Source organism: Rhinatrema bivittatum, chromosome 5 (assembly GCF_901001135.1).
Source record: "Rhinatrema bivittatum chromosome 5, aRhiBiv1.1, whole genome shotgun sequence".
Taxonomy (NCBI): domain Eukaryota; kingdom Metazoa; phylum Chordata; class Amphibia; order Gymnophiona; family Rhinatrematidae; genus Rhinatrema; species Rhinatrema bivittatum.
Window position 1 is genome coordinate 288,294,118 of NC_042619.1, and position 13,876 is coordinate 288,307,993.

General features: G+C 44.3%; 1 protein-coding gene across 4 annotated transcripts in view; it reads right to left on the bottom strand.

The window, feature by feature from the left end:
* PPP2R2A (protein phosphatase 2 regulatory subunit Balpha) overlaps positions 1–13,876 on the bottom strand; it is a 247,466-nt gene that overhangs the window by 91,741 nt on the left and 141,849 nt on the right. For 3 of the 4 annotated variants that reach the window (XR_003857077.1, XM_029604089.1, XM_029604090.1), the window contains exon 4: positions 10,693–10,858. The exons of the other annotated variant lie outside the window; for it this stretch is intronic. Coding sequence is in view for 2 of the 3 variants with exons in the window: in XM_029604089.1 (XP_029459949.1) it covers positions 10,693–10,858 (166 nt within the window). In the remaining variant the exon portion in view is untranslated. The remainder of the gene's footprint in view (positions 1–10,692; positions 10,859–13,876) is intronic. 4 annotated transcript variants of the gene reach the window in all.

The window sequence follows — 13,876 nt, forward strand, 5'->3', positions numbered from 1 at the left end:
CAAATTTGCCCATGTGCAGCTGTAGATATCATCCTGCCCTCTGGACAGAATCGCTCAGTCCATGGAGAATCAGCCAAGGCGGGTAGGTTTCGTGAGGAGTGGTATCCTGCTGTCCTCGAAGAACACCTGTTACAGGTAAGCAACTCTGCTTTCTCTGAGGACATGTAGGATGGCCGTCCTCACACATTGGTGAATCCCTAGCTAAAGACTGCTGAAAACAGGACAAAGTGGGAAACCCCACAAATTACAATCATAATTAAGAAATAGAAGGAAATAATGTGCATCAATAAACAAAATACACATATCAAATATAATAAACATGTATCTGCACTTATAACCCATAATCAAGGCGGAAGAAAAAGAAAAAAAAATGTGTTAACCCCTAGTGTCTTTCTATAGGAAAATAAATACAGCATCCTATAAAAATTTTAAGTGAGAGGAGTTAAAGTATTCTTTTTTTCTACTGGTCGTCTTTCTCGGATATTCGAGCTGGATTTTTATCCAATAAAAAGGTCTCTAAATGCAAAGGATCAGAAAATCTAAATTTCTTCCCCTGAAAGTTAACACAACAAAAGCATGGATATTTTAGAAAAAAAAGAAGCCCCCAGTGCCACCGTCCACTCTTTTAGGGACAAAAACTGGCTCCGTTTTTTTCAGGACAGGTTCTGCCTTCACTGTCAGGCCAATGCAATACCATGCGATGCGGCCAGCGCATGGCTCAACTGCTTTTCTGTAGTTCCTCAGACTTAATATCTTGGTGATATTAAGTTGGAGGAACCGAAAAAACCCCCCGAAAAAGAACCTTAAATAAATAAATAAATAGAAGAGAGCCGGCGGTTAGGTTAGGAAACGGACACTCAATTAACGAGGGTTCGATTCCCTAACCCATAGCTATGCACAGTTTAAGAAAACTGACACTTGTAAAATTGAGCGTCTGTTATCCTAACCCACTATCAGCCACCTCTCCTGGGCGCCCAATGCCGAGGAGGTGCTAGGAACACAAAATTTTCCCTAGCACCTCCTTTTTACTGTGGCAGTCCATTTAAATATTAAATCTGGCATCTGGGAGAGGTGGATCAGCGCACGTTAAGAAAGTGGGTGCTCAATTATGAGAGCCTGTTTAATGCGTGCCAATATTGCACCGCCTGTGTATGCATGTACTTGTATTTCCTACAATTGATAACCCTAGCCAAAACGTATTGTATAAATGGCAATATATTTTGTCTTGCAATTTAAATGTTGATTTGATGAGCATTTTTACTGTTCTCTGCACCAAATATTTTCAGTTTGGAAGTTGCAGAATGGAGAAATTACTTACCTGATAATTTTGTTTTCCCTTAGTATAGACAGATGGACTCAGGACCAGTGGGTTATGCAACCCTGCCAGCAGATGGAGACGGAGCAAGCTGATGTCACAGTATATACTCCTGCAGAGTCCCCGGCCTGCCAGTATTCTCTTCAAAAGCAATTGTGGACAGACTAATAAAAAGATTTGAGTAAACACAGGCAACCCATAATTGTACTCAATCAATAAGAAAACACTGAACTCACATAAGAATCTAGATACCCCAATCTAGGGACAGATGAACACTTACCAGAAATCCCTTGGGATCCAGAGTCCCAGAGGAGGAAGGTTGACACACTCAAGTGGCAGCCAACGGCAGGAAACTGAGTCTATTTGTCTAAACTAAGGAAAACAAAATTATCAGGTAAGTAATGTCTCCTTTCCTAACATATAGACAAATGGGCTCAGGACAAGTGGGATGTACCAAAGCTATTCCCCAACAGGATGGGAGGATGTCAGCGATCCAGTCAACACTACACGTGCATCGACTGTGTCCTCCCAGGCCTACACATCCAGATGTTAATACCTGGAAAAGGTGTGTAAGGAGGACGATGCAGCTCGGCAGATATCAAAGGGAGACAATAGGATCTCTGCCCAAGACACTGCTTGAGCCCTAGTGGAAAGAGCCTGAACCTGAGTAGGCGACAGTATCTCTGCATCCACATACGCGTCCGTGACCACCTCCTTAATCCAGCGAGCTATTGTGGCCCACGAAGCTGGAGCGTCCTGCTTACTTCTGCCATGAAAGACAAACAGGCGAGCCATCTTCCAGAAAGGCTCAGAAACCTTTCCAGAACAAAGGTTTCTTTACATCCAATGAGCACAAGAGGTGATACTCCTCCGCATCCCTGACCTTATCCAGAGACAGCAAAGAGATGAACTGATTCAAATGAAGGTCCGACACCACTTTGGGTAAAAAAGATGGAACAGAAAGCAGCTGCAATGTCCCTGAAGTCACCCGAAGGAACAGCTCCCAGCAAGACAAGGCCTGCAGCTCAGAGATTTGACGCACAATACATATGGTCACCGAAACACTGTCTTCCGGGTTAACAACCGCAAGGAAAGGCTACACAACGGTTGGATTGTAGAGCCCGCCAAAACAATTCAGCACCAAGTTAAGACTCCACAAGGGAACCGGTAACCGCAAGGGAGGCCGAAGATGCTTCACTCCCCTAAAACACGGACCACATTAGGATGAGACGACAAGGAATCACCATCACCAGACCCCTGAAACAGGCAAGAGCCTGCACCTTCAAGAAATTAAGGACCAAACTATTCAACCCATCCTGCAAAAAATCCAGAATGAGCAGGACCTTAAACTGAATGAGGAAGAACACTACATTCCTCACACCAGCCCTCAAAAACTCTCCAAACCCGTAGACAGGCTAAGGAACTGGAGAACTTTCAAGCATGGAGTAAGCTGGCAATCACCACAGAGGAAAATACACACTGCAACAGGCGAACCCTCTCAAAGGCCAAACCATAAGACAGAACCAAGTCGGATCCTCGTGAAGAAAAGGATCCATGTGCAACAGAAAATGAAGGAGGGCCTCCACCATGGACGCCTGGGCCAGTCCAGTGCCACCAGGAGTACTAGCCCCCTGTAGCGTTCATAATTGCGAATTATCCTGCCCAGTAACGGTCACAGAGGAAAAGCATAAAGCAATCTGTCTTCTGGCCAGACCTGTACGAGAGCATCTATGCTCAGGGGCTGTAGAATCGAGGAACTTTCGCATTGTGAGAAGTCACCAGCAGGTCTAGGAACAGAAGGCCCCAGCGAGCCACCATCAGCTGAAATACCTCAGCTGACAACACCCATTCTCCTGGGTCCACACACTCCCTGCTGAGAAAGTCTGCTTTTATGTTGTCTTTTCCTGCAATGTGTGAGGCTGAGATCATCTCTAGATGGGAAAGGCTGATGTGCACGGAGCAGGAGAGGGACCTTGGGGTGATAGTGTCTAATGATATGAAGTCTGCGAAACAATGCGACAAGGCGATAGCAAAAGCCAGAAGAATGCTGGGATGCATAGAGAGAGGAATATAGAGTAAGAAAAGGGAAGTGATTATCCCCTTGTACAGATCCTTGGTGAGGCCACACCTGGAGTACTGTGTTCAGTTCTGGAGACCGTATCTACAAAGAGACAAGGACAAGATGGAAGTGGTTCAGAGAAGGGCGACCAGGAAGGTGGAGGGTCTTCACAGGATGACATACGAGGAGAGATTGAAGAATCTAAATATGTACTCCCTGGAGGAAAGGAGGAGCAGGGGTGATATGATTCAGACTTTCAGATACTTGAAAAACTTTAATGATCCAAAGACATCAACAAACCTTTTCCATCAGAAAAAAATCAGCAGAACCAGAGGTCACGAGCTGAGGCTCCAGGGAGGAAGACTAAGAACCAATATCAGGAAGTATTTCTTCACGGAAAGGGTGGTGGATGCCTGGAATGCCCTTCCGGAGGAAGTGGTGAAGTCTAAAACTGTGAACGACTTCAAAGGGGCGTGGGATAAACACTGTGGATCCATCAAGTCTAGAGGGCGTGAATAAAGTGGAGACATTCAAACACTGCACGGAACAGCAGTAGCCACAGCGGCATTCAAACATTGCACGGAGCGGCAGTAGCCACAGCGGCATTCAAACACTGCACGGAGCGGCAGTAGCCGCAGAGGCATTCAAACACTGCACGGAGCGGCAGTAGGCACAGAGGCGTTCACGGAGCGGGATGCCAGTGGCCAGTAGTTTGTGTTCCACCTTCACGGAGCGGAAGGATGGAGGGCTGCTATTTCCAAAAAAAAAAAAAAAAAACAAAAAAATAAAAACAGGGGTGGGTAAGAGTATGGGGCAAGGGGGTGGCCTGCTTGTTGCAGCGGTTGCTACCCCCAATTGAGCTGGATGTCACTTGGATGCAGATTCAAAGCTGCTCTCTAAATTGGGTGGAGTGGAATTAGGGCTGGAGGGTACTGGAAGCCAATAGTAACAGGTGGGAGAGAGAAAAAGGGAAAAAAAATGGATAAAGTGCGTAGCTTGCTGGGCAGACTTGATGGGCCATTTGGTCTTCTTCTGCCATCATTTCTATGTTTCTATGTAGATGTCCTTCCACAAGTCGGTCTATTTCCTGCGACTACCTTCTTAATGCAGCGGGCTACTGTAGCCTGTGAGGCCAGTACTCCTTGTTTAGTACTGCCATGAAGACCAAACAGGCGATCTGTTTTCTGTAAAGTTTCAGTAACCTCCAAATACTGAATGATATGTTTCTTGACATCCAAGGGTTGCTACAGATGATACTCTTCTACATCTCTCTTTCTGTCCAGAGATGGCAGGGAGATGGACTGATTCAACTGAAATGCAGTGACCACCTTTGGTAAAAACGAAGGAACAGTAGTCAGCTGTATCATCCCTGGAGTCACCTGGAGGAAAGGCTCCTGGCAAGACAAGGCCTGCAGCTCAGAAACTTTCTGCGCAGAACTGCCACAAGCAACATCATTTTCAAGATCAGTAACCGCAAGGTCAGGCTACACGTCAGTCTAAACTTAGGATCAAATTTACTCTATAAGGGTACTGGAAACCGCAAGGCAGGACGAAGATGTTTCACTCCTTTCAGGAAATGGGCCACATTAGGATGAGCCAACAAGGACTCACCATTCACCTGACCCCCTGAAAGAGGCAAGAGCCGCTACTTGAACTTTTACGGAATTAAGGGCCAAACCTTTATTCAAGTCATCCTGAAAAAATTCCAAAATGAGCGTGATCTTGGCCGAATGAGGAAGAGTACCTCGATCCTCACACTAGGCCTCAAACACTCGCCAAACTCTCACATAGGCCAAGGAAGTGGAGAACTGTCTAGCTCTAAGCAAAGTGGAAATCACTGCCATCGAGTATCCATGTTTCAGCAATCGAGTCCTCTCAAGGACCATATCGTAAGACAAAAATGAGTCAGACCTTCGTGGAGAACCAGACCCTGACGCAGCAGGTTCCTGTCTGCCGGAAGTCAAAGGGGAGTGTCCCCAAGGAGCTGCTGCAAATCCACATACCATGGTCTCCTGGGCCAATCCAGAGCTACCTTGGGCCATGGAGGAAAGGCCTACAGCAACTTGTCTTCCAGCCACTCCTGCACTAGGACATCGATCCCCAATGAATTCAGATCTCTCCTGCGACTGAAGAATTGCAGAACTTTTGCAATGTGAGAGGTCACCAGGAGGTCTAAGAATGGGGAACACCTAGCGATCCAGAATCAGCTTAAATGCCTCATCTGACAAGGCCCATTCTCCTGGGTCCAGACTCTCCCTGCTGAGAAAAGTCTGCTCTTATATTGTCTTTTCCTGCTATGTGTGAGGCTGACATCATCTGGAGATGCACTTCTGCCCATTCCATAAGCTGATCTATTACCTGCGACATTTGCTGGCTCTTGGTTCCTCCCTGCCGATTGATGTAAACCACAGTGCTTGCATTGTCCAACATTATCTGGACCGATCAACCCTGGAGCCTATTGCTGCAAACATGTCAAATGAACCACCCTGGCTTCTTCCAGAGAGACTCCTCTATATTACAGCATCCTTGCACTGTTGGCTCCTGACAGTGAGCTCCCCAACCAAGAAGGCTCACATCTGTTGTCAGTACTAGCCAGTCCAGTGGTGCTAGGGAAACTCCCTTCCTTAGATGATCCACCTGCAGCCACCACTGCAGTTGGAAGGAGACTTCCATCAGCAGGAAGAGCCGAAATAAATAGTCTTGACACTGCGGATTCCACCAAGACAGCAGGGAGCACTGAAGAGGACACATATGCGCCCTCGCCCATGGGCCCACTTCCAGGGACACCGCCATTAAGCCAATACTTGCAGGTAGAACTATATGGTTGGGCGCAGAGTGATCAATAACAGAGGGAGCTGTGTCATCAACTTCTGAATGCGCGCTTCCGGCAGGAAAACTTTGCCCTGCCTTGTGTTGAATCGAACCCAAAGGTATTCCAATGACTGAGCAGGCTGAAGTCTGCTCTTGGTCAGGTTCACCACCCAGCCAAGCCCCTGCAACATGGAAATCATCTTGAGGGTCACTCTTCAGCTTCCAGCGACTTGGCTCGAATCAGCCAGTCATCCAAATACAGGTGTATGAGGATCCCATCTTTTCTCAATTCTGCCGGCACTATCGCCATTACCTTGGAAAAGGTCCTTGGGGCGGTGGCCAGACCAAAAGGCAGGGACTGAAACTGATAATAGTGTCCCAGAACTGCAAATCGTAGAAAGCATTGATGCACTAATCAGATGGGGAATATGAAGGTATGCCTCTGACAGATCCAAGGAGGTCAGAAACTCCCCCAACTGCACAGCCATTATTACAGAGTGCAATTTTTCCATGCAAAAATGTGTCATCCACAGATGACGGTTTGAGATCCAGGGTAGGACAAAAGGAGCCCTCCTTCTTGGGCACAATGAAATAAATGGAATATCAACCTGTATTTTCTTGAGGCTTGGGGACTGGAACCACAGCCTCAGACTGAGGAGCCTTGCCAATGTAGTTTCCACTACCTGCTTCTTCTGCGGAGAGTGGCAGGGAGACACCATGAACATGGAAATCTGCAAAACTCCAGCGCATAACCCTTGTCGTATCACCTCTGGCACCCATTGATCCAATTTGATCTTGACCTACCTCTGATGAAAGAGAAAGAGGCATCCCCCAATCTCTAGTTCCGAGGGGGGGGGGGTAATCAGCAAACCTTTATTGGGAGGTTCCACTATTCGAACCCACGCCCCCCTTCTTGGCTGTCGGGAACGAAAGGATTGAGACCGACCAAAAGGTCAAGTTCTCTAAAGGGTCGTTCCTCTATAGGGACGAAAATGCCTGGATCCTCTAGTATAACCTCTCATTTTAAAAGAGCTTGGTGTCTGCTTCTTATCCTCTGGCAAACAAGGAATTGGAGATTCGCCCCACTTACTGGCCAATTTTTTTTTTTTTTAACTCTTTCCCAAATAAAAGCGAGCCTTAAAGGGCAATCTGGTAAGGTTAACCTTGGAGGTCGTATCGGCCAACCTATTTCTCAGCCATAACTGATGTCTGGCTGCTACAATGGAAGCCACTCCTCTCACCAGAGGAGTGGCTTCCAAATCACAGCCCGGAACTGCTAAAAAAGCAGCAGCTGGCTCCATAACTGCCCTGGAGTTCACCCCGGACTCATCGACCTCCTGGGAGAGAAGTAAACAAGATTGAGCCACCAGGAACAACAAGAAGCGATCTACAAAGTCATTGCCACTGCATTATATGTTTGCTTAAGAACAGTCCCAATCCTTCTATCAGTATAAAATTATCTAGCTAATACATTCCTTGCTAAACAGCATAGATTCTACTTGGCTGTGTTCCACGTTGCGAGTCTATAAGCCTCAGAGAGAACTTAGATCAGCGGGGAAAAATCTACTGGAAGTCCGGTCAGTAAAGAATGCAGCACTGAATGTGACAAGAAATAGAGCCTTTTCGGTAGTCGGTCCTATTTTATGGAATGCTCTGCCTGATCCTTTAAGGCAAATACCTAGTCGAAAGGAGTTTAAAAAAGCATTGAAAACTCACCTGTTTCAGGAAGCATTTAGGGATATTGAACCTCTTAGAGTAAGTAGCATTAGGTGAGTTGTTCTTAGATATAATTTTATTAATGACCAGTTGATAGTTAAATACCCTTGTTTTACTTGTTTTAATTTCTGTTCTTTAAGTTTTTAAAATGTAATTGCCAATTTCTTTATCTTTATGTCACCTTATTTTTATGTTATTGATAATACCATATATTGTATTTTTATTCTTACTCTGTTGAAACTTTGTTTTATTATTTTATTCAGTTTATTTTATATTTAAACCTGATTATAATTTTGTTTTATAACTATATTATTGTAAACCACTTTGGTCAGTATCAATACTGGTAAAACGGTATATAAATATGCTAAATATGCTAAATAAAAATAAATAAAGCATCCTTCAAGACCGCTCCTCCTTCCATTGGAAAAGTGGTCCACTTGGAGACTGCATACACAAGTGCATCTACCTTTGGAAAATGTAATTGCTCTCTTGCCACTGGATCCAAAGGGTAAAGACCTTCCAAAACCCGCCCCCCTTTGAAATTAGCATCTGGGGCACCCCACTCAAGATCAATTAATGCTTGAATGGCTTCCATCACAGGGAAAAAACAAGAGGCCTTACACAAAGAAAGCAAAATGGGATTATTCTTTGGCCCAGTCACTGTGTCTGCTCCAGGAACCCTGAGCATTTTCAAGGTCTGGGAAATCAGAGCTGGCAGCTCATCTTTACGAAAGAACTGTTGCATAGTTCTATACGATTCTAATCCTTCATCATCCCTGCCATCTGGACCTTCATCGAGAAGTCCTGCTATTGCACTAGCAAGATTCTTACTTGTGACTCTGCTCTGGGAGTATTAGAGAGGGCTGAAGATTGAGCCTGGAAAATGATTGCAATCCCCTGGAAAAACTGTACCCACGACAAGGTAGACTCATCCAAATCCAGAAGGTACTTGAGGCATACACACTGAGCTATCATCTCCTGCAGTGGAACCAGTTGGGGAGTTCCAAAATCAGGTGCTCCAACTGAGCCATCTGAACCCAAGGCCATATCCGACTGGGAAGAACCAGGCTTAGTGAAATCAGAAGATGGTAATTCTCCCTGAGCCTCCAAACAGCGCTAGCATAAGTTTATTTATATAAATCTTTTCTATACCGCCTAAACAATTTTAGTAGGTCTAGGTGGTTTACAAATATTACATACATAAACATAAGTTTAAAATAAGTTACGGTCATTTAAATTAAATACAAGACAAAATAAAAGAAATTTAAGATAGCATACTAAAGAAAAGTACAGTATACATTTACAGGACAAGAGAGCCTTCAAGCCTGTTAGTGGACACTCCTGGCTGAGAGGCTCGAATATAACAGCCAGTGCAAAGAAAAAGGTTTCTTGGGTGTAGGTTTCTTGGGCTTAGGCTCCATTATGGCAGGAAGTGCACTTAAGCGGTGGCCGAAGATGTTTTTTGGGGGGTTTTTTGTACATCCAAAACAGTTGGGGGGCCAACTGTTTTTTGGGGGTTTTTTTGTACATCCAAAAACATTAGGCATCCAACCTAGGAGTCCAACACTTAGATGTCTCACACCTAGATGTTCCAATGCATCCAAAACTTAGGTGTCCCAAAACTAAGCACCATAAAAACAATTTAAGCGCACAATGTAACTTGGGAGCCACTTAACTTTAGACACATGGAATACAAGGCCTGACTAAGCATCCAAAAACTGGACGCACAACCTAGACGCACATGCTGAACAGACAATCCTGTAGAGGGTAACCTAAGAAAAATGCACGAAATGCCGTTGTGGCCTACCACATGGCACACAGCGAAAAAGCCTCAGAGTGGGACCTAGCCTACAGAGGGTGCTCACGTCCCACGGTGCGGGACGAACGTCAGAATGGCGTGCTGAGCATGGAGACTGGGAAAGAAGAGGAAGCCCTATGCTACAAAAACCTTCTTTTACATCTTTTAACTTACCAGGTAAATAAGGCTGAGTACAGAGATGGTCTCCGGCTGCGGGGGGGGAGAAGGCATATGCTACCACCACTGCACTCAACTTCCTACACCAGCTGCCTTTCAGCCGCTTTAGCAGATAAGTCTACGCCAGCTACTGGACCAAGGCACTCATCTGAGAGACCAAGGAAATCGCCTCAGGAATTCTCAACTGGGGAGGGATATCCTTAATTCTCCTTTTACAAAAAAAACAATCCCCAGTAGGGAGATGAACGTCCACCATCTGTGGAGATGGAGAATACTGGCAGGCTGATGTCACTGGAGGGGTATATATACTGTGACATCAGTTTGCTTCGTCTCCATCTGCTGTTAGAGGTGCATAACCCACTTGTTCTGGATTCATCTGACTGGATGCTAAGAAATAATTTTTTCTTTAAATGCTGAAATTTAAAAAATGCATTACGTTACAAGAAAAAAAAAAGAGTACAAGTCCTGCAGTTAGTCATGGCATAAAATCCTTTTTGTATCAAGAGACTGATTAAGAGCAACTATGGTGCAAATTCTCCAAGGATTTAATACCTTTTCTGTGTACTCATGGACATCTCAAAAGAGGCAGTAAAATCAGACACTTGAAATCTGGGTAAGGTCAGATGGGGAATACTGGTGATGCTGCAGGTCAGGTTTAGCAGACAAAAACAGTGCCCCATAAAACAGGGTTTTACAGCCTTTTTGATTTAAAAATAAATATCCTAAACATGAAGGAATGAAACTGTAAAACATTTTGAGTTTTTATAATATGTCAACAGTAGCCTTTTACTAGTCCAGACAATAAAACCTACTTACCATTTGTAGATAACAAAAACTGAGCAGCATTTTTTTGGGGTAACCACCTAATTTTATTAATTTTTTCTTCTATTTCTAAACTTTTCAAGTAGTCAAACTCTGGTTCATGGCTCTGAAAGGTGCTGTAAACATTGTATTCTCCTCTGCTGTGAGAATGAGTTTTGTTCTGTGAACAAACAAGAGAAGATGGAAGAAAATAATTAGTGTTAAGTATACACAAATTTAAATGAAGAGAAGAGCCACCCAGGGGTTCAGGTACCATGCTACACAAAAGCAGGAGTCACTTCATCCAGAAAGGGCAGGGGGACGGGATTAGGCATGGCACAAGACAGATGATGCATTAAGGCCCTGTACTGAAGACATAACAGCATCTACAGAGTTAATGACAATTCTACATCCTTCTTTTCACCCAATCTGTTGACTGGTTGAATGGGTCAAAATATCTCTTCCAGCCCTTTGGGAATCGGGATACCAGGAATATGCCCTCTCTGGCACTGGTCAGTCAAAATCCAAAATTCTTCTCAAAACTTTTGCCTCAATACCTCTTTGCCAAATGCTTGAATTGCCTTCTATGAGATCCAGGAGGAATCTCCAGCTCTCCAGCTACCTTGCTCTGAGATCTTGGGGAAATATCTTGCTCTTCAATCCTCACTCTCTTGAAACCCAGGAAAGGTTTCAGCTCCTCACTCTTCCTTTCACCAACACTGCTTGAGATCCAGGGAGAATCTCTAGCCTCCTTCCTTCTCCTATGCTTCTGAACCACTGAAGTACTGGGCCTATCTCCCAAAAAGGGGGGGGGTTATCGCAGTGTTTCCCAACCAGTGTGCCAAGGAACACTGGTGTGCCTTCAAACCTGATCAGGTGTGCTATGGAAGTGTCACCACTGCCTGATTCTCAGATCCAGACCAGCACATGGGCTCTCTCACAGCAACGGTTCTTAAACATATAGAAGCTCCTTTCTTAGAACATGTATAGTCACATATGTCTCCCCTTCCTAGCTACAGCCTGAGTCCTGGAGTATGGAAATTAATAAGCACCATGCAGAGTATGGATAGCCAAGCTCCGCTTTGTTCAGCACACATATCTTTCCCCTACTGAGCTTTCTCCTTTGACTCCTTCCAGCCTCTGTATTACCCCTAGGCTTTATGAGACAAGCAGAACATGCACTGAATCACTAGATGTGATTTATTCTGAGTGTAGGGAGCAGAGGCAGTGAAAGAGCTCTGGCAGCCACATGAGGCGGCCAAGGTAACTAACTAAACTGGCTACCTGTGCCATACTGACTTTTCCTTTCTCTTGCCCTTGTATGTAGAGAGAACTGATCCTTAGAGATGGGATCATGTGTGTCTTGGTCCCTCCCCGCTCTCCTCTATTTTAAAATTTCAAAGAAAGACTGGCAAATCTTTCAGAACTTCCCTAGCTATTCTTCTGGCCATATAAATCCTCTTTATGTCTGCACTGTCTGCTCCATCAAGGTTGGTATGGTACATAAAATTTTTGTTAATATAGGTGTGCTTTGGGCTTTAAAAGGTTGGGAAACAGTGGGTTATAGCACTAGGAGGAATCACATTTATCAAAATCCCTCCTAGTGCCCCCTAGATAGAAAAATCACATAGGGATATTGTTAGATGTAGATATTTAATGGAGGATATTCACAGGATTGCTGTGAAAGGGGAGGTGTTGATGCTAGGGGATGTTAATCTTCCAGATGTTGATTAGGACATCCCAACTGCAGTATCTTCTAGAAGCAGGGATGATCATGGATTCTCTGCGAGAAGAACTGTTCTGTCAACAGGTAATGGAACCCACACGGGAGGGGGAGATTCTAGACCTGGAGCTTACCAATGGGGACAGTATTTCTGATGCTATAGTGGATGATCATTTGGAATCAGTGACCACTGGATGGTATGGTTCAATATTAGGATGCAAGAGATGAAGGTTCATTTTAAGGCGAGGGACCTAGACTTCAGGAAAATTAACTCTCTCAAAAATGGGGGAGTACCTCAAGGAGTCATTAGCTAGATGGGAAAATCTAGGGGAAGTAGAAGGGCAATGGGCAAAACTAAAAAGATATCACAAAGGTAAATCTTTTTGTAAATAAAGGGAAGAGGAAAAAAGACATGGTTTTCTAATGAAGTAACTAAAAAGGTAAGGGAGAAAAGGTTAGCATTCATAAACTACAAGAGATTGCAGAAAGAGGAAGATGTGACAATATCTAGAAAAATGAAGAGAAGCTGGGATTAGTAGCCAGGAATGAAAAAAATATAAATAGAAGAAAAACAGCGAATACGGTAAAATGGGTTGGACGAGATTTTTTTTTTTTTTTTTTAAAGATATGTTAGTGATAAAAGGAAGGGCAAAAGTGGAATTGTGAAACTAAAAAAAGGGGGGGGGGGAAGGAATATGTAAATGTTGATGAGGAAAAAGCAAAATTGCTTAATGAGAAATTACTACTTATCTGATAATTTCCTTTTTTTCTTTAGGACAGTTAGATGAATCCAGAACAAGTGGGTTATGCACTGCTACCAGCAGATGGAGAAGGAGCAAGCTGACGTCACAGTATATATATACCCCTGCAGTGACCTCAGCCTGCCAGTCTTCTCTTCAAAAGCAAATGTGGACAGACTAGCAAAAAACTTGATTAAAAACAGATAACCATGTCAATACTCAGCCAACAGGCAACACTGAGCTCAGATAAGAACATAAGAACACTAGTCTAGGGACTGGAGTAACACTTACCAGTAATCCCTGTAACATGTAGGCACATATGAAGAGCAATATGAAGCATACAGCAGCCAAGGGAGGAAAGCTGGATTCAATTGACCGTCCTAAAGAAAAGAATTATCAGGTAAGTAGTAATTTCATATTTCTTAAGGTCCAATCAGATGAATCCAGAACAAGTGGGATGTACCCAAGCTACTCCCTAATAGGGCGGGAGGCTGCCTGCGGTCCAGAAAAAAGTTCATGTGCAAAGGCTGCATCCTCTAGCGCCTGAACATCCACGCGATAATACCTGGAAAAGGTGTGTAATGAGGACCACGACACAGCTCGGCAAATGTCAACAAGAGACAATAATTTAACTTCTGTCCATGACACTGCCTGAGCCTGAGTGGAATGAGCCCGAACCTGACTAGGTAATGGCTTCTGAGCATCCAAGTATGCAGCCGTGACTACCTCCTTAATC